Source organism: Procambarus clarkii, chromosome 9 (genome assembly GCF_040958095.1).
Source record: "Procambarus clarkii isolate CNS0578487 chromosome 9, FALCON_Pclarkii_2.0, whole genome shotgun sequence".
In the NCBI taxonomy this organism is placed as follows: domain Eukaryota; kingdom Metazoa; phylum Arthropoda; class Malacostraca; order Decapoda; family Cambaridae; genus Procambarus; species Procambarus clarkii.
This window is the reverse complement of record NC_091158.1, coordinates 9535377-9563234: the sequence shown is the minus strand read 5'-3', so window position 1 is coordinate 9563234 and position 27858 is coordinate 9535377. Positions and strand designations below refer to the sequence as shown.

Below are 27858 nucleotides of genomic sequence, written 5' to 3'. Positions count from 1 at the left end.
TGTAGGTGAAGTCATGTGTTAAGAAGGCATACTCTTCAGTTAAGCGTACTGACAGTATCAATATCTCGCTTCTTGAATTTCTGTTTTCATGTAGATACTGAATCAGTAGAGGCTTAAAGCTGGGTGTGATCTCTTAAACTATACCTTACACCACCACTGGTCCAACACCACCACCACTGGTCCAACACCACCATCACTGGTCCAACACCACCACCACTGGTCCAACACCACCACCACTGGTCCAACACCACCACCACTGGTCCAACACCACCACCACTGGTCCAACACCACCACCACTGGTCCACCACCACCACCACTGGTCTAACACCACCGGTCCAGTAGCAAGTAAATGCCCCAGGAGTGACCTCGATCAGTCTCAGTCGGAGTGATGGATAACGCGAGAGCCGCCGTATATTACTGCTTATGAATGACCCCCACCTCCAGCCTGGGAGGCAAGCGCTCCCTCCACTTAATATTAAATATCACCACCACTGCTGAGGACTCGTCGAGGACTGCCACAAACTCGGACTCTAGCCTTAAGACTTCCTTCCCCTTTGTTATGCAGCTTAGACATTTATACCGCTTGAATTAGAAGCTATTTGCTTGAAAGCTTTGTTACGGCTGATGGTAAGCTTTTTTCCGTGCTTGTTCTGATTAGTTTTTGAGAATGCTGATTTTGATTTTTGATACTTTTGCTGCCGGTGTTGGGACTGTCTGTGCCGGTGTTGGGACTGTCTGTCACGGTGTTGGGACTGTCTGTCACGGCGTTGGGACTGTCTGTGACGGCGTTGGGACTGTCTGTGACGGTGTTGGGACTGTCTGTGACGGTGTTGGGACTGTCTGTGACGGTGTTGGGAATGTCTGTGACGGTGTTGGGAATGTCTGTGCCCGTGTTGGGACTATCTGTGCCCGTGTTGGGACTGTCTGTGCCCGTGTTGGGACTGTCTGTGCCCGTGTTGGGACTGTCTGTGCCCGTGTTGGGACTGTCTGTGCCCGTGTTGGGACTGTCTGTGCCCGTGTTGGGACTGTCTGTGCCCGTGTTGGGACTGTCTGTGCCCGTGTTGGGACTGTCTGTGCCCGTGTTGGGACTGTCTGTGCCCGTGTTGGGACTGTCTGTGCCGGTGTTGGGACTGTCTGTGCCGGTGTTGGGACTGTCTGTGCCGGTGTTGGGACTGTCTGTGCCGGTGTTGGAACTGTCTGTGCCGGTGTTGGGACTGTGTGCCGGTGTTGGGACTGTCTGTGCCGGTGTTGGGACTGTCTGTGCCGGTGTTGGGACTGTCTGTGCCGGTGTTGGGACTGTCTGTGCCGATGTTGGGACTGTCTGTGCCGGTGTTGGGACTGTCTGTACCCGTGTTGGGACTGTCTGTACCCGTGTTGGGACAGACAGAATGACACAATTGAAAAACTCTTATTACAATAAATCATTTGAACCATCATACAAATGCAGTCGACGCGAGGACGTAAAAGCAGACCACATAGGCTACACATTCACTATGCATAATAAACTACCTATAGTTGTATAAGCCACTGTCAACACGGTTGCCGTTTGCACGGTCAACGAAAGTGCTCTGAGTTGGTGCACCAATATATCCCGGCATCCAATATTCGACTCCTTATTTATTATCTAGCAACTCCTGAGTCTGCCCTCGTTGTACCAAGAGCTGGGTGGTTGAATCACTCTTGTTCTTGTTGATTCTGTATATCTACCTGTCCGTCACCCCATGTCTTAACTTGTGGTGTTCCCTCTGCTGGCTGCTCTTGTGTTAGGGTAAGCTTACTAGGCCTGTAGAACAGATGCGAATACTTCTTGCTACTCTAGACCTCAGTACTAAGAGACACTCCTTGAAGCATGACTTCTATTTGGAACGGAGTTTAACTTGCCGTCTGTTACTACACATATAACGCAGAGGACTTTGTGTTCACTTATTATCCCCAGACAAGCAACAGTCCTCATGACCGCTCATATAAGATCAACGCAGCAGCAAGTGCATATCAACAGCTCATATTCTTCATCATCACTAAAGTGTCGCCTGAATATTTGGGGTACGAGCCCTAAGCGCTTGTCACGTATTCCGAGTCAGTCGAGGGAAGCAAGCAACTGTTGTGCCTTGACTGGCTCAACTTACGATAAGGTCTCTTAATAGTCAGGAGATTGAAGAAAATATTTGTAGGCATTACATGTAGGTCTGTTAAAGTACTATTTGTACTCATTGGGTTTAGTCCACGGCCCCTGCAGCTCCCAAGCGAATATGCTCTCTACAAGTAAATATTCAATTTCTGGTAATATGTATGACTATTACAGCACTTGTTTGTCTAAAAGCGAAATTACTATCTATTGGTAAAAAAATGAAACCTACAAAAGTAATTACTAATAAGCTTGCTTGTAACTAATCAATTTCCCCGAGTCCAGTAAACAGTATAGACAGGTATACAATATGATTAATTCACTGATCAGAGCTAATAATAGTAATTAGATAACGGCTACATATGAAATAGATAATAATAACAAGTGTTTAACACAACCTACACCTCAAGAATGCACTGCCTAAATAAGAATAATATGGTGGACCATGATACTTAACAATAGAACAGGCACTTACCCCGTCCCTTGCAGAGTAGCACCGCCAAGACGTCCTGCCTTTCCTAAGTAACCGTTCCAACTCAACAATGATCAGGTAGTGGTTGCGACAGCAAACATACATAGCAGCCTGTCCTCATCAACAAAGATCAAATGCTCGTTAATCCGGCCGCCAAACCCTCAGTTTATGAATGAAAAGCTGTTTAGATACGACTCGCCAACCTGTCCTCAGGCCAGGCTTGTTAAAGGAGCGGCCGTCACTCACCCAGACGAATTCATTAATTTTAGCATATTGTGTATTAAGAAATAGTTTTTGCTCATATATGAGTTAATATTATTATATATTAAATTTCTATGTATAGTTAGATGTAGGTTAGGTTGTGTGTTTCGGTTCTGCAACCCGTCCTCGACTCAAGTCCATTACATTCAGCGGTCAACCCCACAGACGCATTCATAAATTTTAACATGCTGTTAATTGAAAACGGGAATTTTCTCAAATTTAAATTAATATTATAATATATTAGCATATTGTGTATATATAGGCATAGGATAGGTTAGGTTAGGTTCTGTTGGCGATTATTTGTATTTGTGGTACGTGGGTGAAGCATTTATTGCGTTGTGATTCGAACAAAATTCGTCAGTGAAGTACTTGTTCCGGATATGTTCGAACGTCAGCAGTTGTGAGTCGTGTGTAAACCGCTTTTCATTCATAAACAGAGGGTTTGGCGGGTGCATGGAATCACTTTTAGATCTTTGTTTGGAGGACGGGCTGGGTTCTGTTGGCAATTATTTGTTTGAAGTATTTGGGTGAAACATTTATTGTATTGTTCGAACGTCATCAGTTGAGTCTTCCAAACAAAGACCCAAAAGTGATTCCATGCACCCGCCAAACCCTCTGTTTATGAATGAAAAGCGGTTTAAACAACCCGTCCTCGACTCAAGTCCATTACATCCAGCGGTCGACCCCACAGACGCATTCATCAATTTTTACATGTTGTTCATTATAAATGTAAATGTTCTCAAATATAAATTAATATAGTATATTACCATATTGTGCATATATAGGCATAGGTTAGGTGTCGTGTGTAAACCGTTTTTCATTCATAAACAGGGGGTTTGGTGGGTGCATGGAATCACTTTTGGGTCTTTGTTTCGAGGACGAGCTGGTTACACACGACTCACAACTAATGACGTCCGAACACTTCCGGAACAAGTGCTTCACTGACGAATATTGTTCGAACCACAACGCTGTAAATGCTTCACCCACGTACTACAAATACAAATAATCGCCAACAGAACCTAAACACCTAACCTATGCCTCTATATGCACAATATGCTAATATATATATATATATATATATATATATATATATATATATATATATATATATATATATATATATATATATATAAATATATATATATATATATATATATATATATATATATATATGTATATATATATGTCGTACCTAATAGCCAGAACGCACTTCTCAGCCTACTATGCAAGGCCCGATTTGCCTAATAAGCCAAGTTTTCATGAATTAATTGTTTTTCGACTACCTAACCTACCTAACCTAACCTAACCTAACTTTTTCGGCTACCTAACCGAACCTAACCTATAAAGATAGGTTAGGTTAGGTTAGGTAGGGTTGGTTAGGTTTTGTCATATATCTACGTTAATTTTAGCTCCAATAAAAAAAAATTGACCACATACATAATGAAATGGGTAGCTCTATCATTTCATAAGAAAAAAATTAGAGAAAATATACTAATTCAGGAAAACTTGGCTTATTAGGCAAATCGGGCCTTGCATAATAGGCTGAGAAGTGCGTTCTGGCTACTAGGTACGACATATATATATATATATATATAAATATATATACATATTTGAAAAAATTCCTGTTCTGAATGAACAGCATGTTAAAATTTATGACTGTGTCTGTGGGGTCGACCGCTGGATGTAATGGACTTGAGTCGAGAACGGGTTGTTTATGAATGAAAAACGGTTTACACACGACCCACACAACCCGTCCTCAAACCAAGTCCCTTCTATCCAGCGGTCGACCCCAAAGACGCATTCATTCACCCCACTAACACCCCCACCAAACTCCCCCTGCTATACCTCGTCCCCCCCCCCCCCCCCCCCCCCCGCCCAAACGCCTCACACTCCCACCTTCACCTTACCACACACTCCACCAACACCCTAACCTAACCTCCACCATTATTGCGTATCAACTAAAGTAGTGTCGAGTATTAACTTAACGCTTTACTCAGCATTAATGTGAACGTTCTGTACTAACTGTTGTGCTCTTTACCGTCGGCCAAAGCATTGAGTGTGAAACGTTGGTTGGTATTAGTTAGAGCGTTGGTTGGGATTAACTGGAACGTTGGTTGGGATTAACTGGAGCGTTGGTTGGGATTAACTGGAGCGTTGATTGGGATTAACTCTAGCGTTGGTTGGGATTAACTCTAGGGTTGGTTGGGATTAACTGTAGCGTTGGTTGGGATTAACTGTAGCGTTGGTTGGGATTAACTCTAGCGTTGGTTGGGATTAACTGTAGCGTTGGTTGGGATTAACTCTAGCGTTGGTTGGGATTAACTGGAACGTTGGTTGGGATTAACTGGAGCGTTGATTGGGATTAACTCTAGCGTTGGTTGGGATTAACTGTAGCGTTGGTTGGGATTAACTGTAGCGTTGGTTGGGATTAACTCTAGCGTTGGTTGGGATTAACTCTAGCGTTGGTTGGGATTAACTGGAACGTTGGTTGGGATTAACTGGAGCGTTGGTTGGGATTAACTGGAGCGTTGGTTGAGATTAACTGGAGCGTTGGTTGGGATTAACTGGAGCGTTGGTTGGGATTAACTGTAGCGTTGGTTGGGATTAACTGTAGCGTTGGTCGGGATTAACTGTAGCGTTGGTCGGGATTAACTGGAGCGTTGGTCGGGATTAACTGGAGCGTTGGTCGGGATTAACTGGAGCGTTGGTTGGGATTAACTGTAGTGTTGGATGGGATTAACTCTAGCGTTGGTTGGGATTAACTCTAGCGTTGGTTGGTATTAACTCTAGCGTTGGTTGGGATTAACTGGAGCGTTAGTTGGGATTAACTGGAGCGTTTGGTAGGAATTAAGTTGAACATTTGGTAGGGATTATTTGAAGCGTTTGGTGGGGATTAACCGATCGTTGATCAGTATTATCGTTGGTACCGTTGGTACCAGACCGGTCGTTGGTACTAAAATTAGGATATTAACTGAAGTTTTCGATGACATAAAGATAAGCATTAGTCGTTATTAGCCGGAGCGTTGATTAGTATTAGCTAGCATTAATTAATATTATTGGGAGCATTTGTTTATAGATATTAACTTAAGCATTTGTCTGTTAATATTAAACAGTGTTGGTTGGTATTGACCGAAACTTTAGTATATATTTGCCTAAGGTCTAGTTGGTAATATTTGAAACATTTGGTGGAAATAACTGGTCAATATTAACTACTACTCTACAATATTATCGACCAATGCAATAATATTGGTCGATAATAATCAAAGTGTTATTACTAGCAAATGATGAGTCGTCATTACTCAGTATTAACTTGAGCATTACTTGGTATTAACCTATGAATTAATCAGTATTAATTTGAGCATAAATTTCACTGTGAACACGAGTATTGTTCACTATGAACAAGAGTATTGTTCACTATGAACAAGAGTATTGTTTACTATGAACAAGAGCTTTGTTCACTATGAACAGCTTTGTTCACTATAAACAGCCTTGTTCATTGTAAACAGGAGCTTTGTAACAGGAGCTTTGTTCACTATGAACAGCTTTGTTCACTATAAACAGCCTTGTTCACTATGAACAGCTTTGTTCACTATAAACAGCCTTGTTCACTATGAACAGGAGCTTTGTTCACTATAAACAGCCGTGTTCACTATGAACAGGAGCTTCGCTCACTATGAACAGAGGCTTTGTTCACTATAAACAGGAGCTTTGTTCGCTTTAAACAGGAGCTTTGTTCACTATGATCAGGAGCTTTGTTCACTATGATCAGGAGCATTGTTCACTGTGAACAGGGTCATTGTTCACTATGAACAGGAGCATTGTTCACTATGAACAGGAACATTGTTCACTATGAACAGGAGCATTGTTCACTATGAACAGGAGCATTGTTAACTATGAACAGGAGCATTGTTAACTATGAACAGGAGCATTGTTCACTATGAACAGGAGCATTGTTCACTATGAACAGGAGCTTAGTTCACTTTGAACCAGAGCGTTGTTTACAAATAAGACCTTTGTTCACAAATAACAAGAGCGTTGTTCACTTAAAATAGATTTGTTCACTATTAACCAAAGTACTTTATTCACTATATGGAAACGAAGCTCAAGTTTATTGACAAGAGTTTCAATTTGCTGCTAACTAGAGCGTTGTTCACTATTTATGCGTTGTTCACTGTGAACAAGAGCGTTGTTCACTATTAACGTGTTGTTCACTGTTAATATGAGCGTTATTTACAGTTAACAAGAGCGTTGATCACTTAACTTTTTGTTTACAGTTAACAAGAGCGTTGTTCACTATTAAAACGTTGCTCACTATTAACGTGTTGTTCACTGTTAACGTGTTGTTCATTGTTAATAAGAGCGTTGTTCACAGTTAACAAGAGCGTTATTCACTATTTACGCGTTGTTCACTATTAACGCGTTGTTCACTGTTAACAAGAGCGTTGTTCACTATTAACGCGTTATTCACTGTTAACAAGATCGTTGTTCACTATTAACTCGTTGTTCACTGATAACAAGAACGTTGTTCATTGTTAACAAGAGCGTTGTTCACTATTAACGCGTTATTCACTGTTAACAAGAGTGTTGTTCACTATTAACGCGTTGTGCACTGTTAAAAATAGCGTTGTTCACTGTTAACAAGTTCGTTGCTCACTATTAACGTGTTGTTCAGTGTTCATTGTTAACAAGAGCGTTGCTCACTATTAACGTGTTGTTCACTGTTAACGAGAGCTTTGTACACTGTTAACGAAAGCGTTGTTCACTGTTAACAAGTGCGTTGTTCACTGTAAACAAGAGCGTTGTTCACTGTTAACAAGAGCGTTGTTCATTGTTAACAAGAGCGTTGTTCGCTGTTAACAAGAGCGTTGTTCGCTGTTAACAAGAGCGTTGTTCACTGTTAACGTATGCGTTGTTCATTGTTAACGAGCGTTGAACACTTGAGAACGTTGTACACTAACGAGAACGTTGTACACTGTTAACAAAGAGCGTTGTTCACTGTTAACGAGGGTGTTCAGTTAACAAGAGCTTTGTACACTATTAACAAGAACTTCGTTCTCTGTTAACAAGAGCGTTGTTAATTATTAACAAGAGCGTTGTTAACAATTAACAAGAGCATTTGTTTACTATTAAGAAGAACACTATTCACTATTAACAAGAGTTTTGTTCACATATGAAAGCTTGTTCACTTTTACCAAGTGCTTTGTTCACTGTTTACAAGAGTTTTGTTCACTGTTTACAAGAGCTTTGTTCACCGTTTACAAGAGCTTTGTTCACCGTTTACAAGAGCTTTGTTCACTGTTATGGAGGTCTTTGTTTAGTATCAGCTCTTTCCATTAACAAGGGCTTTTCTTTACGTTAGCAAGAGTTCTTTTCGCCATTAGCTTGCTAATGCGGTGATCAATATTACCTGAGTGTTGTTATTAACCCAATCGTTGATCAATATTTCCTGGAACGTTGATCAATATTTCCTGGAGCGTTGATCAATATTTCCTGGAACGTTGATCAATATTTCCTGGAACGTTGATCAATATTTCGTGGAGCGTTGATCAATATTTCCTGGAGCGTTGATCAATATTTCCTGGAGCGTTGATCAATATTTCCTGGAGCGTTGATCAATATTTTCTGAAGCGTTGATCAATATTGCGTCATTATTAACCAGAGTATTTTTCGGGATAAACCGCACCTTCCAATTAACAGGCATTAGTCGTTAGCATTGTAATGTTTGTTGGTATTAATCAAAGAATTCGTCAGTTAATATCTCCTTTAGCTGTGATCGGTTATTATTAATGTGAGTCTTAATCGGGTAATATTAATATAGGTGCTGGTTCAAGTTAAGCGAGTGAACGGTTTACGTTAAGAGGATTGACCGAGATGAATGGAAAAAAAAATATCAAACTTCAGGGTGACTGAAACTGAGGAGGGGATGGATGCCAGATAATGGCTCTATTTGGTTGATTTTAAGCGGAGTTGTGGTTGGTATAAGCGGCACGGACTCTTAAGTTCAGCGCCCGCTACCTATTAGCTTCTTGGCCAAGTTAAGTGCGCATCGATCGGGAGGCTACTGGCGGCTCAAGTATATTCTCACTTATGAATAGAAAATGGCATCTCGATGAAAAATCCATAAGTAATTCCAAACATAAAGGGCAGTAATGCCCACAGTTTCATACCAAGATGTTTCAGCAGCGTCAACTCTTACTTTGCATCTTAATGTCATCGATTGCTGGGTAAACTCTGTATACTCCAGCAATAATGCTACGGCAGCATTTCTATAAGCGCAGTTTTCAAGTTCATCTTCATAATGGCTTAGCACACCATCTAAAACAATCACGTGGCTATGACGTCACACGCTCCCCGCCCGCTGGTTGGTCAAGACGCTGTGACGTCATGACTCTGGGCGGGAGGGCTAGCCAACATCTTCGCCATTTTCACTGTCTGAACCAAGACCTCATTTACATCTCGCCAGGCGTTTGTGATTTTCCTCCATTTTATAGCGGGTCGGCGTTGTCCCGTCGACGGTGGCCAGCAGTGCCAAGACCGGGGCGGCCTCGGCGGAGGCTGGAGGGAGCACCAGGAGGTTAACGGGGAAGAGTGACTAAGGTTTAGGCATGATGGGACATTTTTATAAGAAATGAGTGGTGAACAGACGGGAGGGGTTGCGGGGGTGACGAGGGGAGGGGAGGGGGCGTAGGGAGGCTGTGATGAGGGGGGGTGAAAATCAATAACTCTGTCTGCGCCTTAAACTCGCTCCTGCCCGCGGAATGGCTATGCATAAATTAGTATAATTCTTGTACTTCCTCTTCATTGTCGCTGTGCCGGCCAGGATTTACTCGATTAATATGAGTCTTGGTTGCGGCGACGGGAAGCCCAGCCGAAGATGACAAGATTCCCGGTAATATTCCGTGGGGTTACTCGCGGCCTCCACCACACGCGAAGACTACTGCGGATGTTGGTGGCGGACACGTCCCGGGGCAAGGGGGAATTAAAAACGAAGTGGAGAGAGAGAGAGAAGAGAGAAAGGAGAGAGAGGAGAGAGAGAGGAGACAGAGAGACAGAGAGAGAGAACATATCAGTATCAGAACCTGGCAGAGTTGGAACATCAGATAAGGCGTCAGTCTAAGGAGCAGGAAGAAGAGGACGAGAAGGCATAAAAGAAGAGCTCGGAGCGAGGAATAGAGCGGGGCGGTGTGGGAGGGACGAAGGGGAAGGACATGTCGATTTTTTATGTCGAGATGAGAGACGAATAGGCCGACGCTCCTCAAATATTCATTATTCCTAACAGTTGTCGAGCCTTGTTGCCGTGTAAGTTACTCTCGTTACACAAACGAAGGGTAAATATTCAACTCCAAAAGCTCTATTTGGCCAAGAACTTTATGATATTCGTGCGGTGTTAAGAAAGAAGGCCGTTAATTAGCGGAAATACATAGATGCTTCAGCTTCGGACGCAGCCATGACGTCACACAGAGGGGAAAAATAGGGGAGGCGAGCGAGCACACACGTGGTAATGTTTACGTCCTGACCACTGCTTGCTGCTCCTCCTCCTCCTGCTTTTGCTGACAGATATGCGAGTGTTCTGCTTTTGCTATTGAGTCTGCTGTTATATTTAGTACTGCTGCTGGTGCTATATAGTCTCCCGGCTTGGCCCCTTCTTTTGATTATTACTTACTTGGTAACGCTGCTGTAGTGTTTTTGTGTCGGCTGCTGTTGCCACTGAAGAACTTCCTGTTGTGTCTGTGATTGTGGTTCCTTGCTTATTTATTGTTGTTGATGTGCGAGGTACACTAAAGCGGCAGCTGTTCTTTGACGAAGTCTACATGGTTTTGTTTCTCTCCACGAGAACTCCGCTCCTTATTTATGTCAACCCCCCTCCACCCCCCCTCCACCCCCCCTCAAATACTCACGCTGTTGCTCTGTTGTTGTTTGGATCTTTGTTCTTTCTGCGCTGTAATCCGGAGTTTCTTTGTTGCTTATGTGCATTGTATTTTACTGAAGCTACTTATGTTAATGGGTCTGTTGTTGTTAAGGCGGTTGGTGTTAGTTCCGTCATTATATTAACATGTTTATATATTTATTGGGAGTGCTGCTGATGTTATTGTTTGATCCTAATTGTGCTGTTAAGACTAGTTGCTGCTGCTGCCCATGATGATGACGTCGATATTGACGACCATGATCATTACGAATGTGATGATGAGGGTTATGATGACATCAATGACGATAATGAATTTTACCTTATAATAAAGTTGCTTCTCTCTGGACACCTTGTATCTCCGTTCAGCATGTTACATCGTGAGTGCCAAATACTCCCCAGGTCTAAGTGTGCTGCTGTCTACGGGGAGTTCCCTTCACATTTCAGTACCTGTACATCATTCTTAGCGACGTGAAAATGTGTAAATGATTTTTACATTATTCAAAGTTAAACTCTCAGTTTGCATTGTTTAAGAAAACAATGGGATGAGTAGTAACGCCTGAAATAGACAACCTATCATCCAAAAGTTTTAGTACTTATAGCGACTATTTGTGGAACGTAGAAACATTTACACATACAGCCAAAATTAACCACGTCTTACAACGTGGTTAATTTTGGGTAAATTAACCTATCCTAGGGATAGTTACGTAATCAAAGGCCTAATTGTGTATGGGCTATACTAGGTCAAGGACAGTTTAGGCATCGTAATGGCTTGGCGCTTTTCCTCGATAGTTCCCTTCCCTTGTAATATAAATGTTGTAGAGGGCACGAAAAAGGATAACAACAACGATGCTTAAACTGTCCTTGACCTAGTATAGCCCATACACATACACAATTAGGCCTAGGATTACTTAACTATCCCTAGGATAGGTTACGTCAGGTTGCATAGTTACTTTTCTACTTATGGCAAGCCCTTTGAGGAATTCCAGTAAAATTTTGGGGGTACAGCAATTCACATTTGTACGTTCCATCAATAGTTCCAATAGGTACTATCAGTTTTCTAGGATGGGAGATAGGTAGATACGTGTAGCGGGCAGAGGCTTGAGGCATTGCTTGCACGCGGGAAATAAACTACTAAATGTAAATAATGACTTCCAAAATTTTGTTAGAGAGAAGCTGTGTGGCATACACCTGTGTTCTGGGAGCGTACACTCCAGCAGGTGTAAACACGCAAACAATTGCGTATACAGTTACTAGTCGACCATATCATAAACAGTTTAACTTCAGCAGCTCCTGCAAGACTCAGCGGTTGCACGCCCTGCGGAGAATTGTCCCGAAAACCTTTCTTCGTACTAATGTACAGTTTGTACGGTTCATAACAGAATGGTCCCGGGTTCGATGCTCGTACAGGCTGGAGACGTTTGGGAACGTTTCGTTTCACCTGATGCCTCTGATCATTTAGCAGTAAATAGGTACCTGGGGAACTGTGCAACTGTTGTGGCTTGCATCCTGGAGTAGGTCTGTTGTTGGTCTAGGTCCTTAAGACGCCTCGATAAGTCTGTCAGGATTTATATATATATATATATATATATATATATATATATATATATATATATATATATATATATATATATATATATATATATATATAATATATTTATATTTGTATATAAGTATTTATTTGTGAACAAACACAAGAAATTTGATAAACATTAGTCTGGTTCATGTTTAGTTTAACTTCGTTTAATTCATTATTATGCACCCCATTCCCATTCTTTTATTCTCAGTGGACCCCATACTCATCCTGTGAGTAGTAGTGGACCCAATAACCATCTCGTGAGGAATAGTGGACCCCCATGCCTATCCCGTGAGCGATAGACCCCATACTCATCCTGCAAGCGGTAGTGAAAAAAAATTTAGTGGCAGATAATGGGCTCGGGAACTATACCCCCAATTTTTTTTTTTTTAGCTAATGAGGTAAGATGTTAGAACTATTGGCTATTTAGTTTAATAATCACTCATAAAGGCGCTGATTAATATTTGTACTTTATTTGTATCATTGAATGATGTACAGTGTTAGTATTTTTATAACCTTTTGAACTTTTCATATTAGCTTTTGTAATATTTGCATGCGTGGAGACCCACACAGTCTGATTGATCAGTATATTTATGGAGGATGACGTGTACTATTGACTTTTTGTAAAGTATTAGAATATGATGCGCCCGTACATGTACTGTACGAGATATAAATCATTACAGGGTACCTTTAACTGTAACTATAATTTATATGTAAATCAGAAACTGAATCACTGATAAGAAGCCATGAGGCACTGTGAAGATTACCAATAGCAACCGACAGCAACACTGGCGTGTGGTCTAGGGTAGGCATGTCAAACTGTGGCCCCCGAGGGCCATATGGGCCACATTTCTGTTGTCATGAGGGCCACACACCACAACTGAGGGCCCCCGAGGACCATATGGGCCACATTTCTGTTGTCATGAGGGCCACACACCACAACTGTGGGCCCCCGAGGGCCATATGGGCTACATTCGTGTTGTCATGAGGGCCACACACCACAACTGTGGCCCCCCCGAGGACCATATGGGCCACATTTCTGTTGTCATGAGGGCCACACACCACAACTGAGGGCCCCCCGAGGGCCATATGGGCCACACTCGTGTTGTCATGAGGGCCACACACCACAACTGTGGGCCCCCGAGGGCCATATGGGCTACATTCATGTTGTCATGAGGGCCACACACCACAACTGTGGCCCCCCCGAGGACCATATGGGCCACATTTCTGTTGTCATGAGGGCCACACACCACAACTGAGGGCCCCCCGAGGGCCATATGGGCCACACTCGTGTTGTCATGAGGGCCACACACCACAACTGAGGGCCCCCCGAGGGCCATATGGGCCACATTCGTGTTGTCATGATGGCCACACACCACCACAATGGGCCCCCCGAGGGCCATATGGGCCACATTCGTGTTGTCATGAGGGCCACACACCACAACTGAGGGCCCCCGAGGGCCATATGGGCCACATTAGTGTTGTCATGAGGGCCACACACCACAACTGTGGCCCCCCCGAGGGCCATATGGGCCATATTCGTGTTGTCATGAGGGCCACACACCACAACTGAGGGTCCCCCGAGGGCCATATGGGCCACATTAGTGTTGTCATGAGGGCCACACACCACAACTGTGGCCCCCCCCGAGGGCCATATGGGCCACATTAGTGTTGTCATGGGGGCCACACCACAACTGTGGCCCCCCGAGGGCCATATGGGCCACATTAGTGTTGTCATGAGGGCCACACACCACAACTGTGGCCCCCCCCGAGGGCCATATGGGCCACATTAGTGTTGTCATGAGGGCCACACCACAACTGTGGCCCCCCGAGGGCCATATGGGCCACGTTAGTGTTGTTATGAGGGCCACACACACCACAACTAATTGAAGTCATTTAATAAAAATTATTGCAGAATATTTGTATTACTTAAACTTAAAAGCAACGCTAAGTACAGAGTCAGTATTGGCAGTGTTTTTCAGCTCTTGGCACTTGGGATAACGTTAAGGCCAGCTTCACAGTTAACGTCATGTCAATCTTTAGAAGTCTTAACTCGCTTGCCTCACAGCTGCATTCGTCTTTCTTTTGTGCTTTTGAAATCTATAAACAGCAATAGTTTAAATAATAAAAACTGCAATTTTGGCCGTTAAATTACCAAATTACAGCATCCTTTGTGCAGGCCGCAGGTGTGTTTGCAAAGGGTCGCGTGTTTGACATACCTGGTCCCACTCTAGAGTACGAAGAAACAGAACCATATATGTAATGCAAATTAAAAAAATATACCAGTGAGCGACTATAATAATAACAAAAACAATGTAAGAGAAAGAAGGAATAAAGTAGGTCAGTTGCTGGGAGGATAATTATTGATTGCGTGGGCTGGTAGAGTGCGGGCCTTCCGTATTAAAGAGCTCTTGCTTGCAACACGTGCGGGGGGTAGTGGCCGACGGGCTCCACCTAACTGATGCGGTCTTGTCTTAGCTTGGTGGGCCTAGTACGGCACTGTACTGCCAACCTCTCATCTTAGAATACAACCACTACTATATGGAGACAGAGAGAGATAGTGTGAGAGACAGAGAGAGGTGAGGCGGGGGAAGGAAGAAGCAGAGGAACAGGGAGGGAGGGACTGAGGTAAGGAGAGAGAGAGAGAGAGAGGGAAAGGGAGAGGGAGAGGGAGAGAGAGAGAGAGAGAGAGAGAGAGAGAGAGAGAGAGGGAGAGGGAGAGGGAGAGAGAGAGAGAGAGAGAGAGAGAGAGAGAGAGAGAGAGAGAGAGAGAGAGAGAGAGGGGGAGAGAGAGGGGGAGAGAGAGAGAGAGAGAGAGAGAGAGAGAGAGAGAGAGAGAGAGAGAGAGAGAGAGAGAGAGAGAGAGAGAGAGAGAGAGAGAGAGAGAGAGACGGACGGACGGACGGAAAGACGGAAAGAGCGAGCTAGCAGGCGTGTGTGTGTGTGTAAATGGAGAACAGAGGAATGAGAAAGAAAAGCCGGAGAAGGTATGTGAGGTAAGTGTTGCATAAGTCATTGTGGCGGTATTATGTAATGAGTTGACGCCTTTCTTCTATACCTCACCTGTCCTCCCATCCGCCCTACTGTTCCTCACTCATTACTCCTTCTTTGCGCAGCGGATACTAACTCTCCACTGTCTATAGCGTGATCGTTTGTGATGGTAATATCAGTGTTGTCGGCCACGTGACTGCTGGGGAATCTCAAGGCCGCGCTCAAGGGCTTCACTAAAGCCTCTTAGGTTATTACTGATTTGCAAGTCCTCGAGTCTATCTTATAACTTTTAGCTCCTTCTAACTATTTCTTTACTGTTACACAAGTGTGTGATAATGTTCCCAGATATATATGTTGTGTTGTCCTGTTTTGACCCTCCTATGGTGTTGTACACTTCGTCTTGGTCCGCTGCTAAAGAACCCATTCGTATCTGTTCCATCTCCCAGAAATCGATTCCTTTCTTGGAGAGAGACGGTTAGGTCCTGCGACTAACACATTATGTGTCATTTGACGTGACCTATTCCCGCGGACCAGAACTGTGAATACACGTAGATGTATACCTTAAAACAATAAATGGTTCGCTGGGCAAACTAGCTCAGAAATAGTGTAACTTGCTTAGCTAAACGAATATTAGGGGTTCATTCGAGACCCTATTATGTGCGTCTGTAACCATTTCCACTACCACATAGAGGATGGGTTTGGGATGCACTACGACTCACAGGATAGTTGTGGAGTGTATAATCAATTAATTAAAAAAACTGTCACATATCGGATACACAAGATTAGCTAGTGGGCATATAATGGGGCTACAGACATGCACCTTACTATCTGAACTACATTGTTCCACTAGCGGTAACTAGTCTTCTTGCGGATGCCCACATTTTCAGGATACTGGCACAGTTTGCAGTCCAGCTGCTACACTCCACATGTCCCCAGACAATATCCTCTGTAAATGGAACTCGTTTGGCATCGACAGTCTTGTCTTTCTAATCTCGTATTGGCATCTTGAATATCCTGTAATATACAGTACTGGATTACCTCTTTTTTCTTGAAAATTACTTAACTTTTCCTTGAGGATTTAATCGAAGGAAATGGTCGATAATTTTCTTCAAGGTATATTGATTTAGTTGACCCACTAGGAATATGTACTGGTGGAGCAGAGAAACGTCAAGAGCAGTGTAGATCGTGCAGGTACACCACGACACGGTGCTCAGGTCCCCGTGCTCGCCCACTGTGTGTTGGGGCTGCACTAACCACACGCGATCGGGAAGAAAACCTGTTACACTGTAGTGGTAATGATTCGTGATAATAATGTGTTGTCAACACATGTGTGAGCCTTCCATACAAGAGGAGGCCTGACGCACCACACCAGGGGAGGAGGCCTGACGCACCACACCAGGGGAGGAGGCCTGACGCACCACACCAGGGGAGGAGGCCTGACGCACCACACCAGGGGAGGAGGCCTGACGCACCACACCAGGGGAGGCCTGATGCACCACACCAGGGGAGGCCTGACGCACCACACCAGGGGAGGCCTGACGCACCACACCAGGGGAGGCCTGACGCACCACACCAGGGGAGGCGTGACACCCACCAGGGGAGGCCTGACGCACCACACCAGGGGAGGCGTGGCACACACCAGGCTAGGTTTACTGTAGTGAGTATTAGCGTAGCAAGATATAGCTTCTCATGACTATTATATTCTGATAAATCGTATTGCAGAGTAGATAATAGCTAACATTTTGTCCCGTTGGTAAATGAAAAAAATTGTCCTAGTATTCCAAATGGCAGAATTATCAATAGTTACTGTGTACTAACTATTCTCTGATGTATGGACTTCCCTCGCGGCTGAAGAAGCACCCACACCCATAGATTTATCCAGCTTCTGCAGGATTTACGGATTTTCTTAATTTACGAGGAAGAGGAATGGGCTATTTTGGAATGTAAATGGTAAAGTTATACAAAACAACTGACCCGGGAAGCATCACCCCTCGCCCACTTCTGGCAATTATACACGTTGTTGTTGTTGTTTAAGATACATCTACTGGGAACAAAAAGTTCCTAGTAGCTCGGGTTATGGTGAGCCCGTAGTGGACTTACCCGGCACAGCAGCGGGGCTGTATCTCTGATGAATTATACACAGAATTACACTTTAGGTAGGACACAAAAATTGAGTCTGCTCTGACCAGCGGTCTTAATCGGTGGGGTGAAGCGGTGAGGGACAGGCTTGAGCAGGGAAGGAGGGGCTCTAGTATCTCAGGAGCTTAGTAAGACTGACCAAACAAGCTGGGCAAACAGGAGGGTCAGTTGAGCGTCTAGACGGGCCGTGGTGGCTCGCTTGATAGATGCCTACACGGTTTGGGTCGAGGGATGGGGGTGGGGGGGTTGGTGGGGGAGAGGGGGGAGCAGGCTAGCAACCTCTGGCGTACTCCGCGTCGTTATGGGGCTGGAACGTGTCGCGGGGCGGCTGCTGCTGCGACCCATGGCTCTCGGGGAAGTTTTTCTTCCTCTCTTGTTTTCCATTTTTACAATATTTGAATTCTCTCTCGCAGTATGTAAAATGATGCATATATATATATATATATATATATATATATATATATATATATATATATATATATATATATATATATATATATATATATATATATATGTAACCACAAACTTGGTGGGAGTGGAGTGATAAAGAGGCACCCCATACCAATCTTGTGGGTGACAGTGAAGAGAATACACTCACACCCCATACCCATCTTCGTGGCTGTGGAAGTTACAAAACTAGCTCATTACACGCTATTACAAAATAGCGTGATGCATCAAATGAACAAATCCACAAGGGCCGTGATGAGGGTTCGAACCTACGTCCGGGATGATCCCAGCCGCGCCTTAGTCGACTGCGCCACGACATAGTAAAAGTATTGCAACCTGGCGTGCTACTGCCCTCATAAGGCTCCCGCAGCTTCTCCGAAGCACAGACTGGGGTGGGTTTTATACAATTCCCCCCCCCCCCCTCCCAAGCACCCGGGCTTTGTCAACCAAATGTTCTACCTTTTCGCCCTTCAATACACACAGAAATCACAATAGCGTGATGCATCAAATGAACAAATCCACAAGGGCCGTTTTACCATGTCTTTTACCATATCGTGACGCAGTCGACTAAGGCGCTTCTGGGATCATCCCGGACGTAGGTTCGAACCCTCATCACGGCCCTTGTGGATTTGTTCAGAAGTACCTCATGTTACCATGAATGAGTTTCTTTCTGGTTCAGTGACAACAGTTTCCCTCGGCACAAACAGCTACAGTTTGTGGCAGGATAAACCGCGAGACTTCCTTGCGGGGTCAAGAGCGGGAGCTGCGGCCGGCCGGGGAGAAACAGAACGGGGGCCCAAATCCTCTTTGTCAGCTGAATCTCATTATTTCTTGGTTATAGAGTTCATAGCCGTCGGCTTTCCCGCCTCGACCCCTACGCACGGGGGCGCACACATGCACCTGCATATACGTACGAACGTAGGCACAGACATACGTGCAGTTTCTTTCACCTGATGCCTCTGGTCACCTAGCAGTAAATAGATACCTGGGAGTTAGGCAGCTGCTGTGGTCTGCTTCCTGGTGATGCGCACGCGCGTGTGTGTGTGTGGGAAATATTTAGCAGTTATGATAGAGGAAAAATAGGTCAGGAGTCGGTACATAAGACAACCGACGGTTAAAGAGCCAGGGTCAAAGAGCTGTCAGCTGCAGGAACAAACAGTAAATACAAACCGTGCCTTCACAAGCGCGCACGCTCACACGCTGGTGGGGCATTGATGGCTGAGTGGACAGCACGCTGGGTACGTAGTCCTGTGGACCGGGGTTCGATTCCCAGCGCCGGCGGAAACAGATAAGCAGAGTTTCACCCTGATGCCCCTGTCACCTAGCAGTAAATAGGTTCCTGAGAGTTAGACAGCTGTTACGGGTTGAGGGGGTGAGGAAAAAAAATAGTAGTTAGTAACAGTTGATTGATTGACAGTTGAGGCGGGCCGAAAGAGCAGAGCTCAACCCCCGCAAGCACAACTAGGTGAATACACACACACACACACACATACATTATATATATATATATATATATATATATATATATATATATATATATATATATATATATATATATATATATATATATATATATATATATATATATATATGTCGTACCAAGTAGCCAGAACTCACTTCTCAGCCTACTATTCAAGGCCCGATTTGCCTAATAAGCCAAGTTTTCCTGAATTAATATATTTACTATAATTTTTTTCTTATGAAATGATAAAGCAACCCTTTTCTCTATGTATGAGGTCAATTTTTTTTATTGGAGTTAAAATTAACGTAGATATATGACCGAACCTAACCAACCCTACCTAACCTAATCTAACCTATATTTATAGGTAAGGTTAGGTTAGGTAGCCAAAAAAAGCTAAGTTAGGTTAGGTTAGGTAGGTTAGGTAGACGAAAAAACATTAATTCATGAAAACTTGGCTTATTAGGCAAATCGGGCCTTGAATAGTAGGCTTAGAAGTGCGTTCTGGCTATTAGGTACGACATATATATATATATATATATATATATATATATATATATATATATATATATATATATATATATATATATATATATTTATATATATATATATATATATATATATATATATATATATATATATATATATATATATATAATTAGTAATATGCAAGAATAATGAAAGTGAAGGTGCCGTCCATTATGATGTTTTGTTATCTATTTGTATGGTTGTGTGGTTTAGTTGTTGACGCTTGGTAGGCTTGGTAAGACTGTACAAACAAGATAGCCAGGTAATTGGGTCATTTAGAAGTGTGAGCTGCCAGAGCCATGGGGAGGATGGAGGCTCGGGGAGGGGATACCGTGAGAGGAGGGAAGCGGAAGGGGAAGGCCTGTGTTGGAAGGAGGAGGGGAAGTGGAGAGGGGATTGGGGGTAGAGGGGTGGGCTGCTTAATAGCCAGTGGCGGACTCTGCAGACTAACTTGAGTTTGAACGGTGGCGGCCGTGGCTAGTAGGAGAAGGATGCCTTCAGGCAGCCATCACAGCCCTCGCTCCTCTCCCCTCTCTCCCCCTTTCTCCCCTTGGGGGCTGTTGGCCTCACCTTACTGCCTTTTCATTCTGCTGCCGAGTCTGTGTTTTTTTCCCCGTTAGCGTTCATTCTCTCCTGCGTTATCTATCATCTCCGTTTTTCATTTTGCTCGCGATCCTCCTTTTTGTTATCTATCCTCCCTTTTATTATTTATTTCTCCCTTTTGGTGTCTACTCCTTTTTATTATCAATCCTATCTTTTATTATTTACCCTCACTTATTATTTACTCCCCAATTTTGTTCTCAACTCACAACTGAAAATCCGAGGCTCGATCCCCAGCCTGGACAGAGATGGTTGGATATCTTTCACTTTATGCCTCTTTCCACCTAGCAGGAAATAACTACTTTGGAGTTTGGACATTGTTGTGAGTTGCGTCGTGCGTAGTGCGAGTAGTTGGACCTCGAGGGGCGCCTCGACCCCCGCCAGGGTACAGGTTGTCCCTACACAACACCGAGAAATATTTCATCTTTTCTTAACACTACATTTCGTTTTTCATTATGTTTGTTCTTCGCCTTCCATTTTTTCCCTATTATCCATTTTGATTTTGCCTCCACCCCTGCAACTGTTCTTCTCCGTCCCCACCCCTGCAACTGTTCTTCTCCGTCCCCACCCCTGCAACTGTTCTTCTCCGTCCCCACCCCTGCAACTGTTCTTCTCCGTCCCCACCCCTGCAACTGTTCTTCTCCGTCCCCACCCCTGCAACTGTTCTTCTCCGTCCCCACCCCTGCAACTGTTCTTCTCCGTCCCCACCCCTGCAACTGTTCTTCTCCGTCCCCACCCCTGCAACTGTTCTTCTCCGTCCCCACCCCTGCAACTGTTCTTCTCCGTCCCCACCCCTGCAACTGTTCTTCTCCGTCCCCACCCCATCAATAGTCCTCCATTCCAACCCCATCAACGGTCCTTCTCCATTCACATCCGATCAATGCCCTTTTCCCCAATCAACCCCATCCCCGCCCCATCAACTTTCCCACTCCTCCCCATCAGCATTAATTCACCTTCCCGTTCTCTGCATTCTCTCTCCTTCCCCTCCCCACTAACGGTGGCACTCCTCCCCATCAACGGTGGCACTCCTCTCTACCAACGGTGGCACTCCTCCCCATCAACGGTGGCACTCCTCCCCATCAACGGTGGCACTCTTCCCCACCAACGGTGGCACTCCTCCCCACCAACGGTGGCACTCCTCCCCACCAACGGTGGCACTCCTCCCCACTAACGGTGGCACTCCTCCCCACCAACGGTGGCATTCCTCCCCACCAACGGTGGCATTCCTCCCCCTGCCCTTGCGCTCTCTTATCTCCAGGCATCGATACACTGGCATGTGATGGCAGTAATTTAGACGTATAGGTTGGTGTGCATCAAGGTGCTATATACCTCGCGCTGAGGAGTCTCCTTGTCCCTCTCTCCACCCCTGCAGCCTCTCTACCAACTCTCCAGCATCTCCCGGACTCTCCATCGCCACTACATCATCCCCCCGGGCATTCTACCTCCACTACAGCATCTTCCAGGCTCTGTACCTCCACTACAGCATCTGCCAGGCTCTGTACCTCCACTACAGCATCTGCCAGGCTCTGTACCTCCACTACAGCATCTGCCAGGCTCTGTACCTCCACTACAGCATCTTCCAGGCTCTGTACCTCCACTACAGCATCTTCCAGGCTCTGTACCTCCACTACAGCATCTGCCAGGTCCTGTACCTCCACTACAGCATCTGCCAGGTCCTGTACCTCCACTACAGCATCTGCCAGGCTCTGTACCTCCACTACAGCATCTGCCAGGCTCTGTACCTCCACTACAGCATCTTCCAGGCTCTGTACCTCCACTACAGCATCTTCCAGGCTCTGTACCTCCACTACAGCATCTTCCAGGCTCTGTACCTCCACTACAGCATCTTCCAGGCTCTGTACCTCCACTACAGCATCTGCCAGGTCCTGTACCTCCACTACAGCATCTGCCAGGTCCTGTACCTCCACTACAGCATCTTCCAGGCTCTGTACCTCCACTACAGCATCTTCCAGGCTCTGTACCTCCACTACAGCATCTGCCAGGCTCTGTACCTCCACTACAGCATCTGCCATGCCCTGTACCTCCACTACAGCATCTTCCAGGCCCTGTACCTCCACTACAGCATCTTCCAGGCTCTGTACCTGCACTACAGCATCTGCCAGGCCCTGTACCACCACTACAGCATCTGCCAGGCCCTGTACCTCCACTACAGCATCTTCCAGGCCCTGTACCTCCACTACAGCATCTTCCAGGCCCTGTACCTCCACTACAGCATCTTCCAGGCTCTGTACCTCCACTACAGCATCTGCCAGGCCCTGTACCTCCACTACAGCATCTGCCAGGTCCTGTACCTCCACTACAGCATCTGCCAGGTCCTGTACCTGCACTACAGCATCTGCCAGGTCCTGTACCTCCACTACAGCATCTGCCAGGTCCTGTACCTGCACTACAGCATCTGCCAGGTCCTGTACGTGCACTACAGCATCTGCCAGGTCCTGTACCACCACTTCAGCAAGTGGGTCTCTTCCCCCTCTCTACACTCTTCACCCCACCTTCCCCTTGATCCCCTCGTCCCCATTCCCTTGGTGTCCCATTAGTTCTGCTACTACCTGCCTTCCCCTCTCCTCCTCCTTCTCTTAGAAAATGTATCATTACGAAGCCCTGAAACAACTGTACGGGTCACTCAGAAGATACTCTATTGCTATTACAGGAACTCTACTGGAAACGCTCCTTATGTTTCACACTTGACTCCTTGACAGTCGCCCGGGGGTGTCTATACTGGCTAATATTTCTTAAAGCATCTAACTTGGGCCTACCTCGACCAGCCTGTGTGTGTCCCGTGCCCAGTTGACGGTCGGCCGAGCGGACAGCACGCTGGACTTGTGATCCTGTGGTCTCGGGTTCGATCCCGGGCGCCGGCTAGAAACAATGGGCAGAGTTTCTTTCACCCTATGCCCCTGTTACCTAGCAGTAAAATAGGTACCTGGGTGTTAGTCAGCTGTCACGGGCTGCTTCCTGGGGGTGGAGGCCTGGTCGAGGACCGGGCCGCGGGGACACTAAAGCCCCGAAGTCATCTCAAGATAACCTCAAGATATGCCCCAGACGATTTCCCCTTCAAATTTGAGTGAAGCTAGCCCCAAGCGTCTGGCCTCCAACTTTGGACATACATGCAGATAGACTCTCTTATCGACATAAATAATAGATATTAATAATTTAAATGTTTTATTTACGAGAATGCAGAAGAATATGGTACAGTTACTGAACAGTTGTTACATAAAAGGCTTATTTAGTATAGAATAATATGTATGAATTTGAGTGATTATATAAACCATTATTGTAGTTTATTAGTTTATGGTTGAAAATAATTATTGATAATGATTTTATATTGATTGTAGATTAGTTTTATATAAATTATACGGTAACTGATTATGAATATAATAATTAATAATGATTAGTGCTAACTAAATACAATCAATGTGATATTAAGTATTCGTTGAAATTTGATTTTGGATAATATGTTAGGCATAAATTGGCACCAGAATAGAAGGGGTGGGAGTGGGCGGCAGGATGGGGGCGGGGGGGGGGGAAGAGTGTGCGGGAGGATGGGGGCGGGGGGGGGGGGAAGAGTGTGCGGGAGGATGGGGGGGGAGATGGGCGGGAGGATGGGAAGATTGGAAGTGGGCGGGAGGATGGGAGAGGTGGAAGTAGGTAGCACACTGAGAGTGGAAGGTAGAATGAGAAGATGGGAGTGATGGCAGGGTGGGACGGTGGGAGTGATGGCAGGGTGGGACGGTGGGAGTGATGGCAGGGTGGGACGGTGGGAGTGATGGCAGGGTGGGACGGTGGGAGTGATGGCAGGGTGGGACGGTGGGAGTGATAGGGTGGGACGGTGGGAGTGATGGCAGGGTGGGACGGTGGGAGTGAATGGCAGGGTGGAAACAGGTCAGCGGAGGGGTAGTGGTTGGAAAGTTACCATTGGTACCCTAATAGTGCTTATCCAACAGTGTCTACAGGGAAGTGAGGTCAGGCTCTTCATCCCCCGCCTACTACCCTTGTTTATCTGTTGTTTTTAATTAACTATCCTGTCGTTTGAATTCTTTGTCGATTTTGGCCTTCAATTTATGGATGGCGGAGGCTTCCACAACATTTTCCACAACCTTTCACGTGTTGACCTCCCGTACTGGGCACGAGTATTTCCTTACACGTCTTCCACTCATTTGTGTTTCCAGTTTCCACTTATGTCCGTTTGTCCTATTTTTGCTTAATCCAAAGAGACTGTCCTTGTCCACATTGTCTAGTCATCTCAGTATCATGTATGTGGTGGTCATATCAATAGTTTATCTTCCAGGGCTGTAATATTTCGTTCCCTAAGCAATAGTAGGGATGTATGGAAGGAAGGCATCAATAGGATAGAGGTAGGTGGAGTTAGTTCAGCTGGGGATTGGTTGAGGGTGGGATGGTGCGCAGTGGGTTGAAAGAGAGGGGAGTGGATGGTGGATGATCAGTGTGGAGGATGGTCAGCGTGAGAGGTAAGCGTACGGTGGGTAGCGTGAGGGAGATGGACGGGAGGGTGGGCAGCAGCGTGAGGGAGGTGGGCGGAGGGTGGGCAGCGTGTTGGAGGTGGGAGGAGGGTGGGTAGCGTGAGGGAGGTGGGAGAAGGGTGGGCAGCAGCGTGAGGGAGGTGGGCGGAGGGTGGGCAGCGTGTTGGAGGTGGGAGGATGGTGGGTAGCGTGAGGGAGGTGGGAGAAGGGTGGGCAGCGTGAGGGAGGTGGGCGGAGGGTGGGCAGCGTGATGGAGGTGGGAGGAGGGTGGGCAACGTGAGGGTGGAGGGTGGGCAGCGTGAGGGAGGTGGGAGGAGGGTGGGTAGCGTGAGGGAGGTGGGTGGAGGGTGGGCAGCGTGAGGGAGGTGGGTGGAGGGTGGGCAGCGTGAGGGAGGTGGGAGGAGGGTGGGCAGCGTGAGGGAGGAGGGTGGAGGGTGGGCAGCGTGAGGGAGGTGGGAGGAGGGTGGGTAGCGTGAGGGAGGTGGGTGGAGGGTGGGCAGCGTGAGGGAGGTGGGTAGAGGGTGGGCAGCGTGAGGGAGGTGGGTAGAGGGTGGGCAGCGTGAGGGAGGTGGGTGGAGGGTGGGCAGCGTGAGGGAGGTGGGTAGAGGGTGGGCAGCGTGAGAGAGGTGGGAGGAGGGTGGGCAGCGTGAGGGAGGTGGGTAGAGGGTGGGCAGCGTGAGGGAGGAGGGTGGAGGGTGGGCAGCGTGAGGGAGGTGGGTGGAGGGTGGGCAGCGTGAGGGAGGTGGGTGGAGGGTGGGCAGCGTGAGGGAGGGGGTGTGAGGTGGGGGGAAGCTCGCCACCTCCTGCCTATTGATCCCCTGCAACAATGATGGATCGGCTCTCATTATCACGGTCTGCCCAGCACCCTTCAGTCCACCGTCCACTCCCTATTTATCCTTCTTTTTATCCCACATTTTATCAGCTGTATCGCTTATTACCATTTGGCTTGGGAGGCAGGGAACGTGTATCACAGGGTACGGACTCTCGTGGTGTTTGTAGGTTTCCAGGTGAGAGTCTATAAACCGGATAAAATCGTGTCAGAAACTCTATAGCGTGGTGTTGGAGACCATTACAGAGCGCCCTCGTTAGCTTGCACACCGAATATTCACCAGTCTATACGCAGGCAAAATATCGCAACCAAAACATGCTGACTTTTACTAAAGCCACCTGGTGGTTCCACACGTGAACAGAAAGCTGAACATTGTTGTTAGGGAGAAACAGATGATTCGGATTAAAGAGGTGGTGGTAGAGCCCATTATTCGCTCTTTGTGGGTCCTAGCAGCTGCCAAAGTTTAATGATGCTCCCTGGTTTTTGTCTGGAAGCCCTACCTCGCTTAACGATGTACATTACATAGACGAAAAGTGAACTTTGTGGATTTGGTCTTGCTGCATATTATTACATTAGCTGCCTCTTCACTGGCATGGTATTTAATGGCATATCACCCAAGACGCACGCCAGAAGCGCACGCACAGTGTAAACGTACATTCCACGGAGATGCCATGAGGTTGTGTTGGTGTTAGTCTTGCTCTGCTTATGTCATGTCATAAGCGAAGACTATTGTTTGTCTTTGTTCGTGTGGGGGTTATATTTTGTTAAGTAACTGTTAATATTACCTAACCTACCAATTAAGGCAGCAAAGCTTTGTGTGAATCCTACGTGTATGGATGTCTGGTAGCATTGTGTCCCTCCCTAACGTTGACGCTTATAACGCATTATATACAAACTAGAAGCGTACACTGGGCGCTTGATGGGTTAAAAAATGTGCAGGCAAGATGCACTCAAGTTTAACATACTTAAAAAACTTAACATGAAATCCAGGAACATAATATACCATATCAAAGTATATCATATAAATGTTAAGTCCAATAATAATAACCCAAACTAATTAACAATGGGACCAAAACATCTAGGAATAAACTATATACAAACTAATTAAGAATGTGGAAATATACCTAGAAAATAATTTGTCAAACATTAACAATTAAAAATTCAATAAGAAAACCTAAATTATATTATGAAGTACTTCTTGATATATCTAAGAAAGATTAGAGAGAAGGCTGATCCGTTGACAAAATGAGACGGGTCGGGTAAGTGATAATGTCATAGAAATGGGTAGTATTCTAAATAAGTGCTTTGTCTTTGTATATAATAGAGAAGAACTTTGTATTATACCTGTTGATGAATGTCATTCATGAGGAGGACAAGTTGACTAGTCGTTACCATGGAGGAAATTGTTAAACAGATTAAAGGCTAACAACACAGCAGGATTAAACGAAATATTTGCCGGAGTTCTTAAAGAATGTAAAGATTTAATAACTCATTCGAGTCGAATGAGTTATTAATACATACACCAAGTCATGGAGGCTTGCGAATGTGGTGCAGATTTTTAAGAAAGAAGATAAACGACTCAACGAACTATCGACCAATTAGCTTAACATCTCTTGCATGAAAGTTGCTTGTATCGATGATCGCAAAAAAACATTTAAAATTTGAAAAACGTAGATTGATAAAGTGCGAGCGGAAGGGAGGGATTATCAAGGGAAAGCGCCTAGCCATTACGACTACATAGCACTTCGAAGGGGTCAGGATGAGAATTTGGGATGGGATTTGAGGAAGGAATGGTGTCCTACCACTTGGATGGTCGGGGATTGAACGCCGACCTGCATAAAACCAGACCGTCGCTCTACCGTCCAGCCCAAGTGGTTGCGGAGTTCGAGCGGGAGTGGAAGTGCTGCAGGGCTATGTCCTGGAACGTTTCCGCTTTACCGGAAATTTATACGATTTACACACAGGTCTGAACAGCACCACATGCGGTGCTATCGAGTACCCATGACACATCTGTATCAAGCCCCAT

General features: G+C 45.6%; 2 protein-coding genes across 2 annotated transcripts in view; both read right to left on the bottom strand.

Moving 5' to 3' along the window:
• The window catches only part of LOC138362683 (uncharacterized), a 118364-nt gene extending 115645 nt beyond the window's left edge, over positions 1-2719 (bottom strand). Inside the window, exon 1 of the mRNA XM_069321110.1 lies at positions 2601-2719. The gene's annotated coding sequence lies outside the window, so the exon portion shown is untranslated. The remainder of the gene's footprint in view (positions 1-2600) is intronic.
• LOC138362791 (protein P54-like) lies at positions 596-27858 on the bottom strand. The gene is made up of 3 exons (XM_069321351.1): positions 27832-27858; positions 21944-22957; positions 596-1363 (listed from the first exon to the last, which is right to left on the bottom strand). Exons 1-3 carry the CDS (start codon positions 27856-27858, stop codon positions 596-598), a joined length of 1809 nt encoding a protein of 602 aa, XP_069177452.1.

Excerpts from the sequence above, each read along its gene's own strand:
- LOC138362791 (XM_069321351.1), bottom strand. The coding sequence starts at position 27,858 with ATGGGGCTTGATACAGATGTGTCATGG. Across the intron at positions 22,958-27,831 it reads TTGATACAGATGTGTCATGG|GACCTGGCAGATGCTGTAGT; the intron begins GTACTCGATAGC and ends GTGGTGGTACAG. Across the intron at positions 1,364-21,943 it reads TGGAAGATGCTGTAGTGGAG|ACAGTCCCAACACGGGTACA; the intron begins GTAGAATGCCCG and ends ACACGGGTACAG.